Source organism: Hippoglossus stenolepis, chromosome 2 (genome assembly GCF_022539355.2).
Source record: "Hippoglossus stenolepis isolate QCI-W04-F060 chromosome 2, HSTE1.2, whole genome shotgun sequence".
NCBI classification, from domain to species: domain Eukaryota; kingdom Metazoa; phylum Chordata; class Actinopteri; order Pleuronectiformes; family Pleuronectidae; genus Hippoglossus; species Hippoglossus stenolepis.
The window spans coordinates 12,759,595-12,778,445 of record NC_061484.1 but is presented as its reverse complement, the minus strand read 5'-3'; the positions used below and the strand labels follow the sequence as shown (position 1 = coordinate 12,778,445).

Below are 18,851 nucleotides of genomic sequence, written 5' to 3'. Positions count from 1 at the left end.
AACTCAGTAATATCAATGCTTTAGTAATCTACGGTGACTACAACAGCTATGCTGGTGGGGGGGGGTATCAAAGGAGAAAATAACAACTAATTTCCTGTCACTTGAAAGCCAATAGTTAGACTCCTCTAAAACATACCTGTGCTTTGACCCTGCTTGACCCAGGTGGCGAACGACTGCTGGAAGTTCTTGTTCTGCTGGAATGTGACGGGGGTGCCCATCTTGGTGGACAGTACTACCTTGGTGCTGCATGTGCCCTGGCCTGTCAATGAACCGACAATGACTTTGGGTGTGACGGCAGATGTTGCGGGAGTCCCTGTCGGTGTCGCTGAGCCTGGTTTCTGCTCGAGACGTTTCTGAAATGGTAAATGAGATGGTCAGTGCATTTATGTAGCAACTAATGATAAAAGGTCAAAATATTGTGTAAGACAGGTTTGCTGCCCGGCCAAATGAGTAGAAATGAAATTTAGTTGCACTTATATGTAGCACTTTTTGAAGCTAATGTACTTCCATGATTCTTGCTGTTCTGGGTTTGTACCCTCTTGGTTGAATGCACTTATTGTAAGTCAATTTGGATAAAAGCGTCAGCTAAATGATATGCAATGTAATGTAATAAGTGCTCGAAAAGGACAGTATGAAGACTTGCTGATGGACAGAAACAGACTAACTAAGACCATCCTACAGGTGTCCAACGAAAAAGAAAGCAAGAAAGACAGAGAAAAGGATGGACAGACAACATTGCCGAGTGGACCGGAAGGAACACTGCTACAACACAAGCCTTTGTGATGAAGTGTACATAGCATCGAACGAAAAAATGACTGGACTAAACCAGGCTTACCTTGGCCTGCTCTGCTGCCTGAGCTTTCTCCTTCTCCACCCTGTAACAGATACAAGAACCTGTCAGCAAAGATATTGCTAATATTGTTATAGTAATTTCAATAAGCTTAACATCATCAGGCAAACACATTTTGAGCATCGTGTCACAGTAGAAGAATGGTGGCATTCACCTAATGAGACAGTAAATACCAAAACCATATCTGGCTATGCAGTTAAACATGTTTATTCATTATTTTGACGGACGACACGACGGATGCTACAATTCAGATGTAGACATCACATGTTTGACCGCTGTGAGCCTCGACCCACTGACCTTTCTGAGAAGGCTCTGATCTCCCACAGGTCCAGCTCCTCCTCAGCCACCCACGTCTCGATCACAACTGGGCCCGTCTGCTTGGCAGGCTCTGGCTTCTTGGGGCGCAAGGCACTGGAGCGCAACCCCTTCCTCTGAGGTGTGTGGGTTTCTGGGATGGTAGACAGAAGAATAAATTAAAGACAAGACGACTGTTTGAATGTTTGCATGTTGTGTTTGGTTGGGGGAGCTGGAGGAAAAGACGTCTCAGCAAAAGACTTTGTGCTTAGCAAAGCAATACAAACAATAAAATTCATGGATAGACAGAAACAACTCAATTAATTCATATTTTTTTCTGAGCTTTTACTATGGTTTGGTTTATATAATCAAATTCTTCAATTTTGTGGCCTTAAACACTTTCTTCAGTGTCAGAAAAAAGAAAAAAAACATCTTTACCTTTCGGAGTCTCCGGCACTCCAAGTGGACAGATAATTTTGCGGATGCAGTACTCTGAGCGAATGCCGTAGGGCCCCACGTCACGGCGCTTGATGATCTCCGTCGTGGTGATTTCAGTATCCGATGTCTCTGTAGCAATGAGTGGGGATAGGGCTGGGTTGGTATGGTGATGAGGAGGAGAGCCCGAGAAGATGGAGGAAATGCACTCCAACATAAACACAGTGACACCCAAAGGAGACTGTCGTTTTCAGACAGACATATTGGCTTGTGGGGGTGAGGAGGAGAGCCCGGGTAGATATTACAATATATATCTCAAGTTCTTGAAAGGAGGAAACATCTGGGGTTTGATTATCACGGTGGAGTTTCAATTTTTCTATCATCCACATACACGTGAAAATAAATTGACAGGTAAGAAAGCAGTAAATATGATATCTTAACAACCCAATTAATTTTACCCTAAAAATTAGACCTGTTTTACTTCTACCTCCCAGAATGAAGACAACCACTATATGATGATTTGGGGGAGTACGGTGATGTTCTACCTGTGCGTGTGGTGCCGATGGCAGCGGACGGTTTGACAGCCATGTCGTCCCACCTCAGAGCGGCCCACAGGAGCCTCAGCATAAGACTCACACCGGCCAGAGACTTCACAGTCTGCAGACGATATCTAGAACATAACCAAGAGTTTCAAGCATTAGTCACATATACAGTGGCTGCATGTAAACAACCTCAACTAAGAACGTTGCACCTACACATCTGAAGAACATATCAAAACTAGAATTATTATTACTTGTGTTTGTTCACCTCCACCAACCAGTCAAGTTACAAGAAATGTGGTCACAATCTCCCTTCTGCTTTTTTGCAGAACATTATATCTCATCACAAAGAGGTTGACCACTGACATTTTGTATATAAAATGTCACCACTTCATCATTTTATCTTATCAAACATTTTACTAAAAATGTGGCGAAAGCATGTTTTGTGAGGTCACAGTAACCTTAGACCACCGACATCTCATCAGTTCTTTTGAGTCTGAATGCCAGTTTAAGGGATTATCCTTGAGACTTTCCTGAGATATCTCATTTACGAGAATGAGATGAACATACAGATGTATGGATGTACGAATGGACAACCCCCCAAAAAAACATTATGCAGCCCACAGCTGTCGTCGGAGGAGGTTATATAGAAATAAACTTCTGAAAAATGGAAACATCTGTGGTGTACGTTTTGGTGAACACTGAAGAGTAATAAAAACATCTGTGGGGCGATGGAAGGGTTTCTGGCAGCCTCCTCAGCCCAGTGTCATGCAGTTTATTAGCGCAGTGCCACTGACCAGCGAGTCGCTCAGCATCATGGGACAGGAAGAGGCAGAGTAAAAACAGAGGTGTTTGAAAATGTTGCTGTGACTGTGACCACGTCCATGAAAGAAACAGAACGACTGCCTGCCATCTTAAATTAATCATTTTCAAACATAAATTTGAAAAAATATATCCCTGACTATGAAAGTACATAACACAACACAACTCAGAAAGTTCAAAGTGGAAGCTTGTGCATATTTCTTTTTTTTTTGGTATGTAATAATTTTGGGTGTAACAGACTGTTCTGAGGGTAGATTTGGATGCAAGTACGTCATCCATCAATGGATAAAATTCCTGAAATTTTATCGAAGAAGACATATTCCTCCTGTGCATCATTATGGCCGGGACGTACAGCAATAGGATACGTTCTTTTAAAGTATGTGCAAACACATGATCATCACAGGGCCGTGTGTGTTGTTTGGGGTTTGGTAGATATTTCTTTTCCCTTGTGTAACCACAGGTGGGAAATATCCCTTGGTTGCAGGGCTGGGTCACTGCACAAAGTGAACATCCTGACACTTCTCCGACCGCTGGATGATTCATGTCTGCTTCGGAACTCTGAGGTCCAGTCAAAATTACCAGAGGTCCCTTTGTGACACCCGGCTCAGAGCCACAACATCACTCAGCGCCAAAGCCACGAGCGTCAGACAGGGAGGGAGAGGACTGAATGAACGGACGCGGCACACTGACATAACTGGGAAAGGGTTTAAAGGTGAATGATGAGGAGAAACATTATCCTCTTTATCAGATTTTTGTCAGACATATCTTTTTTAAACTGTTAGAACACAGTGTGGTTAACAGGGACAGCATTTATACTATTGCATTTCTTCCAGTAAACTGAGTGGATATGAATATTCGAACAAAAACATGTGACATGCAGATGAGGTTGTTGGTTCAATAGAGAAGGAAAGGGCAGTAACCCTAACCCTTTTTAAGACTTGATACATTTTCTCTTGTAGACTGTTATGATAAAAAAGTCTTTCCTTAATTTTAATTAAAAATAAATTTGCTGTGCTGCCATTTCAGGGTTTTCAACTAAGATCTTTTGGGCAATCAGGTGATACAAGTTATGTCTGACTGGCAAATACAAAAACTTATATGTTCTGTTTTTAAATTAATCCGAAATTAGATATGAGCTATATATAAGCATTTCCCTCCTTTGTTTGGACGAAAGTTCTATAACAGAACATCCTGACATAACTTTATATTACACCCATTTTGTTTAGCTTGACTTAATGTTTTTCTCTCACACAGAGTGATGTGTGTTAGCTGTGACATTACAGCCACTGCATCTCTGAACAAAATGCTGCTTGTGAAACTCCAGTTCCTCCTCAAGTCAGATTGATTGGTCAATTTAATCAGTGCATTTTTCAGTAAATACAGTACTTTTTATCTCCATTTAATTTAGTTGTGGATGTGGTTTATCAGACCACTTCCTTTTTTATGTTTTCATCTGTGTTTGTTTATTTGTTATTTAGCAGCATTACGCAAAAACTACCCAACTGATTTTTCCTGAACGTTTGTGGAAGCGTGCGGCATGAACCAAGGAAAAAACAAGAAATGTTGGTGTGGATCCAGATCAGGGGGCGGATCCAGGAGCATATAATAATTCATGAAAAAAAAATCAGGCAAGTTTAAGGGACTGATATTTCTGAGTGTGTGCAATTTGTTGCAGATCCAAATAAAAATCTCCAGCTAGTGAATGTAAATGTGGTTTCATTAGGGAAGGGCTTTGGTGGAGGTGTCTACTCTTCTTAATGCCATCCAAGTTTCTTTTATATTGATACTATAAGAAATAGAAAATCATATGTAGAATTGTTTGGCCATGGCTGAGGTGTGTGCTTGACTGAGGGCCACTCTAGTTGCAGTTAGTACCACAGATGGAATGAATCACTAATGATTGATGTTTGGGTGGTTAACAACCTTACCTCCAGGTGATGCCAAATGTGGGCCTGGGTGAGGGATACGGCCAGATATCCAGGGCTGGCTTGGCGTTGTAGCTAAACACAGGAATCTCCCGGAATCCACCTCGCCTCGCTAGCACCTTCAAGTTGTCATACGGTAGTACAAAAATGCTCTTGCGGCTGCTCTTGGTGACAAACTTGCGGTATGAAGGAAGAGCTGTGCCCGAGCGTGTCTTCTTAGTGCGGGAGAATTTCAGGAGGCGGACGTGATCCTTTGTGGATGAAGAGTCCTCTTGGCTCACGGCAACAGATGTAACCGAGGTTTTCCCATCGGTGTCGGTTGTTGACTTACTGACAGACGCCAAGAGCATGGTTCTCTGTTCTTGTGTCACCATTTCACTCTGGCTGTCGTCCGACTGACCGTCAAGCCCGGAGGAACAGATTTTGGTCACAGTTGTTTTGGTCATTGTTTTAAGTGTGGACACTGCGCTGCTTTCTGTTGTTGACACCGTTTCTCCACATGCATTGGATGGCGCGTTGGCTGTCCTCATCTCTGTGGAAACTACTGTTGTGGTGGTGGTGGTGGACTTTGTGGTTACCTGGGTGATGAGGGATTTGAGTGGCTCTGTCGTCCCACTGTTACTGTTCTCCTCAGCGAAGTCATCACTGAGACTCGACTCCTCTGCAGAGGGTATAGGGGAGGGTGCCATTCTGATGATCTTGACAACAGAACTGGCTTTGGTCTCAGTCTGAACCGGGGATGTGCTGTTGTGCTGTTGAGTGCTCTGAGTATTAGCTCCAAGTGCATCTAAGTTGTTATCCAGCCTTGTTATCTTTATTGGAGGTTTGTATTCCTGGTCCGATATCGATGACTTACCCTCAACCCTCGAAACTAGACCTGGTTCTTTCAGCCCAATCTCTGTGCTATTGTTCACAGGGGTCAAATCTCCATTCACCAGAGGCTTTTGCTGCGTGCGGTCCTTCGGGGAGACAACTAGTCCTTGTTCTTCAATTTTAACAGTGCTGTTCACCTTGGGCTGGGGACTGTTGGTGAGCACGCCATTATTTGAGCCCATAACAGAGGTACTCAACATGCTTTCACTCCCCAAGCCGTCATTACCATTTACCTGAGGGAGAGGAAAAATTGGCACGGAGTCGGGAGAGCTAATACTTTTGGTTTTGTGTTGTCCAATTTCTTGGTTCTCCGCTGGCCCTGTGCCATTTTCCCCAGGGCCTGAATGTGCAGAGATTTCTGGGTTTTGCTGGACAGGTTTAAGAGGGGATGTGTTCTGACCACTTTTTTGGTCAAGTACATTTGAAGATATCCTTACAGAGTCAAATTTTAAATTGGGAATCTCAGACCCTGTATTGTCAATATGCACAGTCTTGGTAACATCTGATGCTACACTGGCTGTTTGATGCTCTAAAGAGCTATGGGTTCCCTGTGCTGTAGTTTCCCCTTCGGGCAGTTTTACACCCTCTTGCCCTGAAGTGTCTGAATTGGTTTCTTTTGGCCCCATAGTCCTTTCCAAGGAGGTGGTTTGATTTTGAGGTGAAGCCAAATCTCCACCTGTACCTGTACTGCAACTGTCTTTGGGTGTGGAGTCCAGACCAGGGAAAGGAAGGGGAGTGACAGTATCCTCTGTAGTTTTTGAGAGTTCAGTGTAACTCTCCCCTTCATTTTCTCCTCCTCTAACTTCTCCTAGCCCTGGAGTTTGTGGTGTGGAAGATTTCTCCTCCACTTTCACAGCGTGGCCCAATGCGAGCTGTGTCTGAGCGAGAGCATGGGGCTTGAGTGGCGACCGCGGCCGGACTGGAGTGCTCAGAGCAGGAGCTGAAGCTGGTGAAACTAGCGCAGGGGTCTTGGGTTTGGAGGCAGACACTTGCTGCCTCTGCCTCTCTTCAATAACGTGCTGCTTCACCCGCCGCTCCAGCAGGCCGTCCAGCTTGGAGGACTTGACCTTCTTCTTGTAGGCGATGCGGGTGAGGAAACCGTTGCTGACATGCACCACATCGTAGTTAAAGGGCCGTTGAGCGTCATCTGTTGGCTCCGCCTTAATGGAAGCCTCACCCTCCTGAGTACTGCACCCTGGAGAGGAAATACATTTATTTTTTGATCAACAATAAAATATTCAAGTGAATTCATTCCGAGCATAAATTAATCAAATTTGACATAAAGCACCACTCATATTGTACATGCACTTAAAATACAATGCTATTAGACACAAAGTCGCACTCTGTCATACTTTGCTCTTCATCCAATCGTGATTCTGTGGGGTCCACCTCCATCTTTGCAGGTGATTCCTCAACCGACAACTCTTCTGTCTTTTCTTTTACATCCATCTCTTCTTTTGTTTCTTCTTCCATCCTCTCATTAGACTCGAAATATTCAGCAGACAGCAGATGATCTGTTGCAGGTTTGGAGAGGCTGCATGAGCCTTGATCTTTTGCTTCACTGATTAAAACAGCAGCTCCCTGAGCTTCTGTTGAAGCAACGCTGGGTCGTCGACTCAAGTCCAGCAGGGTACACTTCTTGCCAAGTTTCGCATCTTTGGAAAAAAGAACATAAGTGAAATTTAAAAAAAAATTGTAACGAACTCGGGGAGAGTGACTGTTGCAATTATTAAATTCTTTTAAAATAAAATAAACTGTAAAAGGACTATCATGTGATGTCCAAGCTGAAAACCATTAGAGTTGACAGTGCAGTTTGACAGTCAATTACATTACTTTAAAGTTGAATGAACAATTAAGAATCTAAATGATCTGTGATGTCTTTGATTTAAGTTATTATACACGAGTCAAGACATCCACAGACATATCTAAAGACAGACTTAAATCATTGAACCCAAAATTCCAAATAACTAAAAACCATAACTTAAGCCACAAAGTGGCCCGTTCCAGACCTTCCAGTTCTTTGCGGTAGTTGGCATTGGTGTTGCCGGGAAGCTTGGGGACAAACCGCTGCACATAGGTCTTACTGATCCAACTCCAGCCCCCGTAGCCTGTAACGCGATACTCCTCTCCTTTCTGCTTCCACACCTTCACATTAGACAAGAAAGGAGACGCGGAATGAGAAAAATAAAGATAAAGAAACAACTCGGGGTGAAGGGTTCACAAGAGCACGAGTGAATCCGGAGACACATTTGAAAGAAAAGTGGTGGAAAAGGAGAGGGCAATGAGAAGAGAGATTAAAGGTTTTGAGGTTATTCACACACTAATCACTAATTGCTGAGGGAAATGAGTCACAGCAAAGCTCAGCTCGCTGTATCAAAGAGGCCTTGATGGTCACTCATGCACAAACACATGACAGACACAAGTGTTTCCCACTGAAATGACTCAGTTTTCCAGGCATTAAGGTTTCGAACCTGGAAGCAGATCAGACTGAAACATTATGCGTTTCATGTTGTGCTGGTAAAAGGTCTAGAAAAATGGGGTGCTTGTATCTTGTGAAATCAACATTGCGTCAGTCAGTGACTGCCACAGGATTTTCTCGCTGGTGGTGTGAAAATGTTGTCATTCAATATTAACCTTTGTAATGGCAGCCATTCCGGGCATCCAACTGTCTCTAAGCACTGTACAAAAAAAATTACTGTATATGACCGAGTGGATTAGCTCAGCTGTGATGTTGACCTGAAGGTATGTCATGTCTAATTGCAGAAAGTTGGACCAACCTGATGTTTGATTGGGAAGGTGTATTTGACCCAAGTGGCCTGTAGCATCGTCTCCTCATCCTCCAGCTTTTTCTCACGTTTTTTTACTTTCTCCTTCTCCTCGCGCTCCATGGATGTCATGCGATTTAACCTGAAAAATTATTTAAATTGTCATTCAATCCAGCTCTTGAACTAAAAATTCATCTATATTTATACAAAGACTAGTGATTACTTAAAGTTGTCATTTAACAAATTAACCTATTTTGGGCTGTTTGTGAAAAAGCGTTCAACCTTAAATTTCTACTAGTGTTATATGATTGATGAAGCCAGACTAAACATTTTTGAAAAGTGTTGCACTCAGTCATCAAAGACATGTATGCTGCTTGAAAATGAAACACACACACTTGTCCTGCAGCTCACTCTCTCTCTCTCTCTTCCTTACTTTGATGCTCACAGTTCGGTAACACACATAAACACACTTTGGGCCCGACCTTGTGAAATCGTGGTCAATCACTTCTTTAAAGGGCCGCTGTGGTGTTGAAGCAGTGGTAGAGGCAGAGGTGGGTGGCACTGGACTCGCAGTCTAAATATTATGCCTCACAGCTATGGTGGGCCTTTTGGATTTGATCTGGTTATGATCGCCTCTGCCTGCTAAACTGACCACACATCCCCTGTGTACGATGCACTGAATGCTTGTTTGAATTTTGAACTTTTTTACAAGTATTTGATCAACTGAATTTGTGGATGGATCGTGTAACTATTATTTTGTTTATGTGTGTTTGAGTAATTATATCAGGCAGTAAAATCACAGATTAAGTATTGTATTTGGTTTTGCATATGATATTATATTGGTAGTATTAGTACATACCTCGTATGGCCCAGTGAGTCTTTCCAGACAGGCAGCATAGCCACAGGTTTAATGGCACATTCCAGGATAGCCAGGGCCAGCGCAAACTCCCTAGCTTTACTGCACATCTGAACTGCTTTGATCCAATTTGTCCTGAAAAACAAAGACAGCGTAATTTAAAACTTGTTTTGTTTCAAGTGGTCAGTCTCGTCATGATATGCTTTTACTTTTGGTACAAATGCAACAGTTCTGACATATTTTCGTTTTTAACAAAACATGACAGATTCACTGAAGGGCATCAACCTTGCTGACAAAATTGAGCAATAAAACAAAACAAATACCCACTGTACTTTTTTGTGTGGTTAAGATCTACATGCATGCACACATACAACATGTTCAATTTCTATATACTCGTCTTTCAATCTGTTCTGTACCTGTGTGAGGCCCAGTTAGGGTGCATAAATGGCGCTGGAACATTGTTCTCCAGCTGGATGATGGTGAGTCTCAGTGTGGAGATGGTGAGAACCTTAGAGCCATGAATAGACCCGTTCCACTTAAATTCTCCTGCAGGTGTCATGCAGAACTTGTGCGAGAGGTGTCGCCTCTTGTCGTGGTCCTGAGTTAAGGAATCAGAAAGAACAGGGGCATTAAACTCAACAACTCTCTCATCCGTGATCTATAAAATGATTGTCTTAGTTAGAAAACTGCTGGGCACAGGGATTGAAGTGTACCCCATCACACGGCAAATTTTATAATCTTTGACCTATCTGAAATACAAACACAGAAAGATCTAGTAACCAGTGAACCACACAGCATTGTTTTTGTGTTCATGAACATTCAAATGGCAACACGGGAGTTGTCATGCTACTTGCCTCTCTGTGCTGGTGCTTGTTGAGGGCCAGGGTATTGGAGCTGTACTGGTTATGATAGACGCGGTACTTGCCCTCCTGGCCAAGCTTGAAGTATTGACAGAGGGCCCCCTTCATCACCACGTCTTTGCTGCTGCGCGTGCTGACACGTGTGACGTCACCTTGTGCATTTACCACTAACACCTGTGGAGATGAAAAAAATCCAATCAGCACTAATTACAACCGCTTGCTCCTTCAGTAACACTAATATTGCAACCTGACAATAAAATTGTTTCCCTGTTCTTGGGTGATCATTCACTTCAATGTAGTTCTTCTGTGTATTGAGCTACAGTAGTAACGAATGATGTTTAGTAGTCACAAGATAGTTTGTGCCTCCTTTCATCTCTTATCCCTCTACAAACATTGACCAGATCAGTGCTCTTGTTTTAGACCCTGTGCAATATTATCTGAAAGAGCTGAATCTGTTTCTTCCATGGCTCCCACCTCCTTGCCCTCTTTAAAGCCCTTGTTGGCTTCATGAACAGCAGCAGCCACCTGTTGGTTCTTCAGCTGACTCAGCTTGCTTTCTGGGTTCCTCAGCCGGGTCACCATGCGAGTCGCCGAAGACCTCTTGCAGCTCTCACCATTGGCCGAGTCTTTACCGTCTCCTGAAAATGCAGAGGGAACTTTGTCATACACAGTAGTTAACTGCATTTGAACTAACCTGATACAATCTGCAGAGATTATTGATAGAGAAAAGCTCTTAACAGTAACCTCACATCACACACACCTCTGGCATTTTAACTAGGTGCTACTATGTGCCGATGAATCGTATGATTTAGGGCACAGTTATGCATTTAAAGATAGCTAATATTTAACAACAAAACAAGATGTAATTTCTTTGTCTGACCTGTGTCATCAAAGCTTGCCAGGGATGACTGGGAGGACTTGTCAACCAAGTCTGGGGGCTCTGGGCCCCTGGCTCCCATGCTGCTGTTACTGTTCTCTTCACAGGTCTGAGAGGGCTGGCTCAGGCTCAGGATTCCATCTCCACTAACAGGATCTGATGACGAGTTTTCTGCTACAAAGAGAAATTACAAACAGTGTTGGCTTAGTTAGTTGGATTGCATGCAGTATCTCGACTGTGCTGTTCTTGCTGTCATAATATGATTCTATTTTCATGGACAGCAGGATGCAGGTGTTAGCCCAGACTGAAAGACTGAAGACTGTAATTTCAGCAAAAGTAGAAGCTCAGTCTTGGTGAAGTCAGAAACTTTCTAGTGAATGTTATGAAAAAGTTAGGGCTGTGGCTCCCTCTACAGGTGAGCCGTATGCAATGCATGCATCAAATAGCCCATTATTTGAGTCTTGGAAAGCAGTGAGCAACCAGGCAAAGAAAGGTTTGTGCACACATGACCACACTGATCACAACAAATGGTGCTCAGCAATTTTTTAAAGATGGATATGTGAAGGTCATCATTGAGAAAATGTTTGAAAAAGGCAAAACCCAAACAGTAAGCTACTCAATCAAAGCTGCAGAGTACAAGCAAGAAGCTGAGGAAAAGCTTTTCATGAAAAGTATTGCACCAGGCAATGCAATGCGTGTCCCCAGTTGACTGAGGCTCAGTGAGGCTTGTCATGCTGATTGCAGTGACAATATCATCTGATTGCAAATCGATCGATGCAATCGATTTCTCAGCTGTTAGGAGAAGAGAGCACGAGGGATTAAAAGAATTCAAGTACAGAACGGCTGAAAGTGTTACAGAGCTGAGGCCAGATTTCAAGAAATCAAAGGCGAGTGACTGAACACAACAGCCAGCAGATGGGATGAGAGCCACATGCAAAAAGAGACAGGCCGGGAAATGGTCAGGAGCCCTGTGGGAGCTGGGAAGGAGGGTAATGGTGGAAGACACAAGTCTCTGTGATGTTAGGAGGCATGAGATTCATCACGCAATCTCGTTAAAGTTGCTGACTGTGTCAATAAGCACATCCCCTCATTTAAAAGGGCAACTTAGCCTTGAAATGTCCATGTATACCTTCAGTGGTGTTAGAGACCTCCTTATGGGAAAAGCCCTCTAGACGAGCCTCTACGCTGGAGGCCAGGGGCGGTGGAGCCTCAGTAGCCAGGCTTGAGCTCACAATGGTGGTTTGTGTCGGAGCTGAGGATACTGGAAGTTTTGGTCCATCTGAGAAGTTACTGCCACTACTGCCTTCTTGGCCAGTGGGTGGAGCTTCAGCAACTACAGATAACCAGTAGCAACGTTGTAAATGAAAAAGGTAACGTGGAGATAATGGAGAGGAGCAGTGATGGCTGAGGTTGACAGATATTGTCAAATCATATGATATCCATCACTCATATGGGAAAAGTAGACTTTCATATACTCCTGGACATTATTATAAGATACATATATACCAAAAAACATTTTCAGCTATTTAATTTTAATTTTAAAGTTTAACAACAGGACGCATTTATAGGAACACGTATAGACATTTTTATTCATGATGCTCTAAAGGTGAACTACAGGCCCCCTTTGCCAAACTTGTAAAATTCCCTTCGCAGTTTGTGTTTTTGTTCAGCTGCAAAAACTAATTATAATGTTGCGATGATGTCCTTTCCAAGCTTTTTTCAGGTTAGATGTTTTGTTTTTAAATGTTACTTTGACAAAATATTTAACCCAAAGAAATGATCAGATTCTTAATAATCATAATTACCTCCAGATTTGACACCATCCCTTTTCTCCTGTGTAGCCTCTTCGTTTGTCTCCTCCTCCTCCTCCTTTATCGAATCTTTGACCTTGCCTTCCGGATGTCCCTCGTCTTTCAGCCCAACCTCTCCTTCTTCCTTCTCCAAATCAAACTCCTCCCTCGCCTTCTCCATCCGTGCTCTAAGGGCTTCCTCGGCAGCTCGTCTTTTTATCTCCTCCAGCTCCTCCTCCTTCTTAGCCCGCAGCCGCTCCAGGATCTCCTCTGGAGGAAAAAGTTAAATACAGGAAATAAAGATAATTAATGGCTGAGTCCAAGAACGTTCGATTGACTGAGATATTGCAAGATAATCAAATTCAGTGGTGTTATCAGTGACCAAGCAAAAGGAAAAAACATAGAAAAATAGCACATTGGACACTGCAGTATTTCCAAAAACACTTCCAGAACACCAATCACATAATCAAGAACCAAAAAAATATCTTAAAACTAATTAATGATTATGGCAACTCAACAGTCATTAACTTTATTAGGGAACACAACAAGAAATGTTAATTTAAAGAATAATTAACAATACAATTATTTAAAATTTAAAGTTATGTAGTATCAAAGATGATTTGATCAAACTCATATTGGTAATATGACCCCAGATATGTGCAAATATAAAAATCTTATATTCACCTTGGGGTGATTTAAAAATGGTGAAAATAGATGAATGGATTAAGCTCCACTTGAAAAGATGTTTTGTACTTAATTTAGCTATTAGCTCATTTTCATTTTTAGTCCCTTGGCAGGGAGACAGGTGAATAGAAACAATAACAAACAAATAAATAAATCATATCATCTCCATTACAAGCAAACAACCTACCATCCTAGAAAACATATATACACATATTATATAAATATTTAATATATCTATTTATGTCGCGATTTACAGATTTTTAGGGTATCTGCGGTTTCTTAACCACACAAAACTCAATCTGAGGAGTTCACAGCCAGAGGAGAAATCCTTGTTTACTTTCGGTTCTAACACACCCCCTCTCTCTTCCTATTAGCCATTATAAATGTAGCCGAGAGTGTATTTACCTTTACTGAGAGGTAGTAGTATAATAAGGACATGAAGAATGTGACTTGAACCAGGACAATATGCCCGTTTACTTTTTCACAACTCGTCAACACTTCACTCCCAAAACAGAGCAACTTCCGTCGGTGACCCTTCACAATAAAAGTCCCATACAGATACACTTCTTATGATGACAGGAAACCTAAATTCAATGACCAACCTTCCACAATAAGGCAACTAAGTAAAATAACTGACAGAATTTACTTTTAAATAGCCAAACGTTACACTATAAAAACTGACTGGATATAGTTGAAGATAATAATAAATATTTTAGTTCATTAGCTATATTATTAGCTTTATATTGCTTGTTGTGTGTCTTTTTCCTTCTATAGTATCGATAATCGTGAAAACCGTGAAATTTCCTCTGACAATAATTGTGGCACCAAAATTTCATATCGTGACATCCCTAATACATATATATACATACGTGTGTGTGTGAGTGCATACAGAAATTAATATCAATATATCGATAAGGAGAAAATTCAGAATTGACTAGGCTTTAATAAAAAGGACAAAGATGTTGTGTTTTTGGGGCCAGATTGAGATGGGTTTGAATTTTACTATCCAACTGAACTCCTTGTTTCAACATCACAAATGGCGTCAGCAGCAGATTTCTAACCTGATATAAAACATATACATATAAGCTGTTTTAAAAAATGCACTTAACCCCGGAGAAACTGCGGAATATCTGTATGTATGTGAATTTGTTGCTGTAGTGAACGTGTCTGAGCAGAAAATCCCTGTTGCATTGTGCATGAGTGAAAAGAAAACTCCAGAGAAAGTCCAGACCCAATTCTCCGGCGGTCCTCCACAGGACCTGACTGAAAACGTCTATTTAAGTGTGTTACAGTGCATAGTCTAATACTTTTTGGGAGTTGGGTTTGCTCACACTCTACAATAAAAAAGACCACAGAGGCAACACAGAGGATAAGCTGCTGCCCGTTTGTCTGACTATTGCTCTACTTTCTGAAGTGACATATTTTCTATTATAAACTTCGGGGGGCAAAAAGGTCAAATACAGTTGTCAATGAGAACATTTAACTTGTTAGTGTTAGTTTACCATCAAGCTGTCGGGTCAAAAGTTAACACCACATTCCACAGCACTGTTTGAAGTGTCGCACCAATTCCTAAAATTGAATTGTCTTGAACTTGAACTGCACAGCATGCTATAAACATGATTTGCTGACAATGTGCTCACAAGTTGATAATTTTTACCCACTAAGCAGGTCAAAAGCGTGCACGTGGATTTGGTGGATACCCTGCAGAGAGAGAGGAAGAGATGAGGGCTGGAAGGGAAGCTCAAAAGTTGAATACCAGCCAGACTGTGACCAGAGTAACGTTACATAATAGCTGGGTTGATTCCTATAGCCCAGCCATCTATGACTGGGTGGCATTCATGAGCAGTCGGGAGGAGGAAGCGGGGAGAGGAGTAAGGGGGGAGCAGACACAGCAAGAGAAAGAGAGGAAAAAATACTTTGGGCCAAAAGTGATCATACTTCCACTCAGATCCATAATCAAACTTGCGTCTCAGATTCACTGGAAGTGATTTCATATTTCATAGAGGAAGAACTGAGTTCTCTTTACCATTGGCGGCAGTGAAGAAACACTTGTTGGTGCCACGGGCCTTGTTGGTTAGGTCTTCAGTGATGTCCATATGTGTGTGCACCTCGTCCCTTATCTCCTCAAGGGCTGCGTACAAGTCGGCCTCCCAGTAGCCCTTATCCAAGCAATCTATCAGATCAGCCAGCTGGACCTGGACAGAGGTTAGGCAGGGTTCAATACGTGAAACACAAGATTAACTGGACGTGTTGGGAACATGTATAGACAGATAATGTTGTAAGCTAAAAGAAATAGCGGGGTAGGGACACATATAAAGCTAAGAAAAATAGAATAACAATGAAAGAAAACAAAGTAATTAGATGTAAAGAGCAGAAGAAAAAGAGAAGTCATTTACCTTGGTGCTGTAGTACCAGATGGCTTTGTCTTCCTGCTCACCATCCTCTTCACTGTAGGAGAGAAATAGGAGAGGGGAAAATAGGTGAAATAAGTAGACACAACAGGGAGGAGTAGGACATATGCTGGTTTTCTGTTCGCTGTTGTTCATCTGTATGTGTTACTAACACAGTAATTAATTGTCCTTGTCTCAGTAGATTAATCATTTTTTTCATATTTTTCAAGAGACAGCGAATGATAATGAGCAGATCTTCTAAATCTAAGTCAATTTGTGATTTGCATTATTATTATGTGCATTATCACTGATAAATAAACATATTATTATGTAACAAATATGTAAATGGGGGCAAAAGTGAATTTATCATTCAAGCAAGTATTTACTAAAACATCTGAGAAAATGGAACCTGACTGCTTTTTTATCTGGCATATTCCTCCATTATAAATGTTTGTTTATTTAACTTCACAAAGTGGACTTTACCAAAAGGTTGACATCTATTTCAGTCTCTCTGTGGTGATACAATGCTGTCTATTCTCATTACAGAAATTATACACAACACCAACTAAACTCAAACATGCAAGGTGATGGTGGAGAACGTTAGACAATAAATCCACCAAAGAATCTTGCAAACCATAAAACTGTCAATCAGACTTATTTCTTCAATTGCTTTCTCATTTATGTTTGTTCTGTAAAATGACAGCAGGTGTTCATATGCAGTCAAACACATAATTGATGCATATAATAGATCTATAGTGTATATATGCATGTTGCAAATGTAAAATATTATGGTGATACAGCACCAGGGCTTACTCTACACAGGACTCAGGTATTATTATTATTGCCTTAATGTGCGGTTGTTTTTATTTAATGACCTTCTCTTGTAAAGATGCATTTTATGAATGTATATATAATGTTATTTTTCCTGATTTGCATGAAACCATTAATTAGCACTATGACACTTGACTCTATGTGGCAGCATATTTGACAGCTTTTTGCTCAGCATGGTCCACGTCCAGCGACTGTGAAGCCCGAGGCCATGTAACACTAGTGTTGATTCAGCATCCTTCCAGGACCTCCCTACAGGCACATTTGTGTGTACAAAAATGTGTGCAGATCCATAGACACCATCCAGTCACACTATTTCCTGTGCACATACATTATTTTTTTGGACAAACACACAAGTCTCTGAAGAGAGATTGAAGATCAGCACCTGCTGGGGCCAATTTTGTGAGCAGTGAGAAGCAGAAAAAGAAGAGGGAGAGAGAGAGGGTGAAACACAGCGATGACAAACCTCTGGCCACCGAATCTCAAATCTTATAGCGTTCAGGTGATCCATGCTCCTTTATAGTTTATGTAGCAGGCCCTCGGCTGCTGACCCAGCACACACACCATCTGTGACCACTACTGCTGATGGTCAGGTTATGTTAAATCCTATGGAGGGATGCAGTTATTTTTGCTTCATTAAATAGCAGCTCTTGTTGAGATGCAAATCTTTAAGCTAGAAATTAAGCTTGTGTGTACTCAACTTTACACCTAAGAGCTCATTACTTCTTCTTACTGAGGATTTTAAGCAGTAACAAAATATACAGCCCTATATCTGATTTTAAGCGTGTCTGCACCTGCATAATATTTTGAAGCAAAGCAAATGGAAAATGTTTCCTGTCGTCCTGTAATCTCGATAAGTGTCAATAGACACATTTGTTTTGCTTTAGTAAAAAATGTATGGTATATTAAATGTTTTAGATTAGTTTCCTATAAGCCTCACGTCCACCATGCCATCCTTTCTCAACTGGGTACAAGATCTCCTGGGAAAACTAAAGCTTGATTTACGGCCCGTGTGAAAATTTAACAAGAGGATAGCACTTTTGTTTTCTCGTGGTAGCTCTCAGAAGCTTTCCCTAGATAGCAGAACTGGCGGACAGTGAAACAACCGGATTAACCGTGGAAACTACCCAGCAAAAGAAAATCTGTCCCGAAGGAGGGTGGTAGAATCCGAGGAATAAAGGAGTGAACCTGGGATGGGCATTTTCTCAGTGGAAAGAGCTCAAACCATCCAGCATTATTTCTACTAGACCAGTGAGAACTTGCCTACTAATTAATATAACTGCAGTATGTCTGAATGGGTCACTACAGGACATTCAACCTTTTTTCATTAGTAACCTCTAGACCAGGGGTATTCAACTAAAATGTAAAGAGGTCCAGTTAGAGAAAATTTCTTGAAGCCAAGGTCTGGAAGATCATAATGTGTAACTATTTAGTGTGATATATATTTAAGTAGCCTAGTAGTTGTATCAACATCTGCATGTATTAAATACCTGACTGTCAAATCAAATGAATTCAGTACGATTCAAAAACTTTGACATAGAACGTAACATAGAACTGAACATATATGTATGATTGCAGATATGTATAATGTTCTCTCATTAACTAAATAAAAGTAGGGCTGCATTTCAAAATAAGAGAAAATAAATAAAATGTGAAAATTGTGCATGTTCAAATAAAGGGCTTAACTTCAGAAAAATTAAATAAAGGGAGCAAAAGTTTCACATCTTGACTCAAAAGTCTCAACCAATTTTACAGATAATAAATCTCAACACATCTCAACAATTGAACAGTTTTAGAATCACTTTCTTCCCCTCTAATATCCCACTCCCCCACTTTGTACGTCTGTTTCTCTCCCTTTCTCCGTCTCACTCCTCTGTTTCTCTCCCTTTCTCCGGCTCACTCCTCTGTTTCTCTCCCTTTCTCCGTCTCACTCCTCTGTTTCTCTCCCTTTCTCCGGCTCACTCCTCTGTTTCTCTCCCTTTCTCCGTCTCACTCATCTGTTTCTCTCCCTTTCTCCGGCTCACTCATCTGTTTCTCTCCCTTTCTCCGGCTCACTCCCCTGT

General features: G+C 41.6%; 1 protein-coding gene across 4 annotated transcripts in view; it reads right to left on the bottom strand.

Moving 5' to 3' along the window:
- LOC118116125 (nucleosome-remodeling factor subunit BPTF-like) overlaps positions 1–18,851 on the bottom strand; it is a 45,972-nt gene that overhangs the window by 21,016 nt on the left and 6,105 nt on the right. The window contains exons 3-20 of one of the 4 annotated variants that reach the window (XM_047341833.1): positions 15,967–16,018; positions 15,597–15,765; positions 12,902–13,156; positions 12,226–12,429; positions 11,100–11,270; positions 10,694–10,857; positions 10,214–10,393; positions 9,776–9,957; positions 9,363–9,494; positions 8,516–8,645; positions 7,748–7,883; positions 7,091–7,393; positions 4,869–6,933; positions 2,125–2,249; positions 1,583–1,735; positions 1,148–1,298; positions 836–875; positions 137–353 (exon numbers count right to left, since the gene is read on the bottom strand). In XM_047341833.1, coding sequence (XP_047197789.1) covers positions 137–353; positions 836–875; positions 1,148–1,298; positions 1,583–1,735; positions 2,125–2,249; positions 4,869–6,933; positions 7,091–7,393; positions 7,748–7,883; positions 8,516–8,645; positions 9,363–9,494; positions 9,776–9,957; positions 10,214–10,393; positions 10,694–10,857; positions 11,100–11,270; positions 12,226–12,429; positions 12,902–13,156; positions 15,597–15,765; positions 15,967–16,018 — 4,829 coding nt within the window. The remainder of the gene's footprint in view (positions 1–136; positions 354–835; positions 876–1,147; positions 1,299–1,582; positions 1,736–2,124; positions 2,250–4,868; positions 6,934–7,090; positions 7,394–7,747; positions 7,884–8,515; positions 8,646–9,362; positions 9,495–9,775; positions 9,958–10,213; positions 10,394–10,693; positions 10,858–11,099; positions 11,271–12,225; positions 12,430–12,901; positions 13,157–15,596; positions 15,766–15,966; positions 16,019–18,851) is intronic. The other 3 variants (XM_047341834.1, XM_047341835.1, XM_047341836.1) reach the window with 3 other exon arrangements.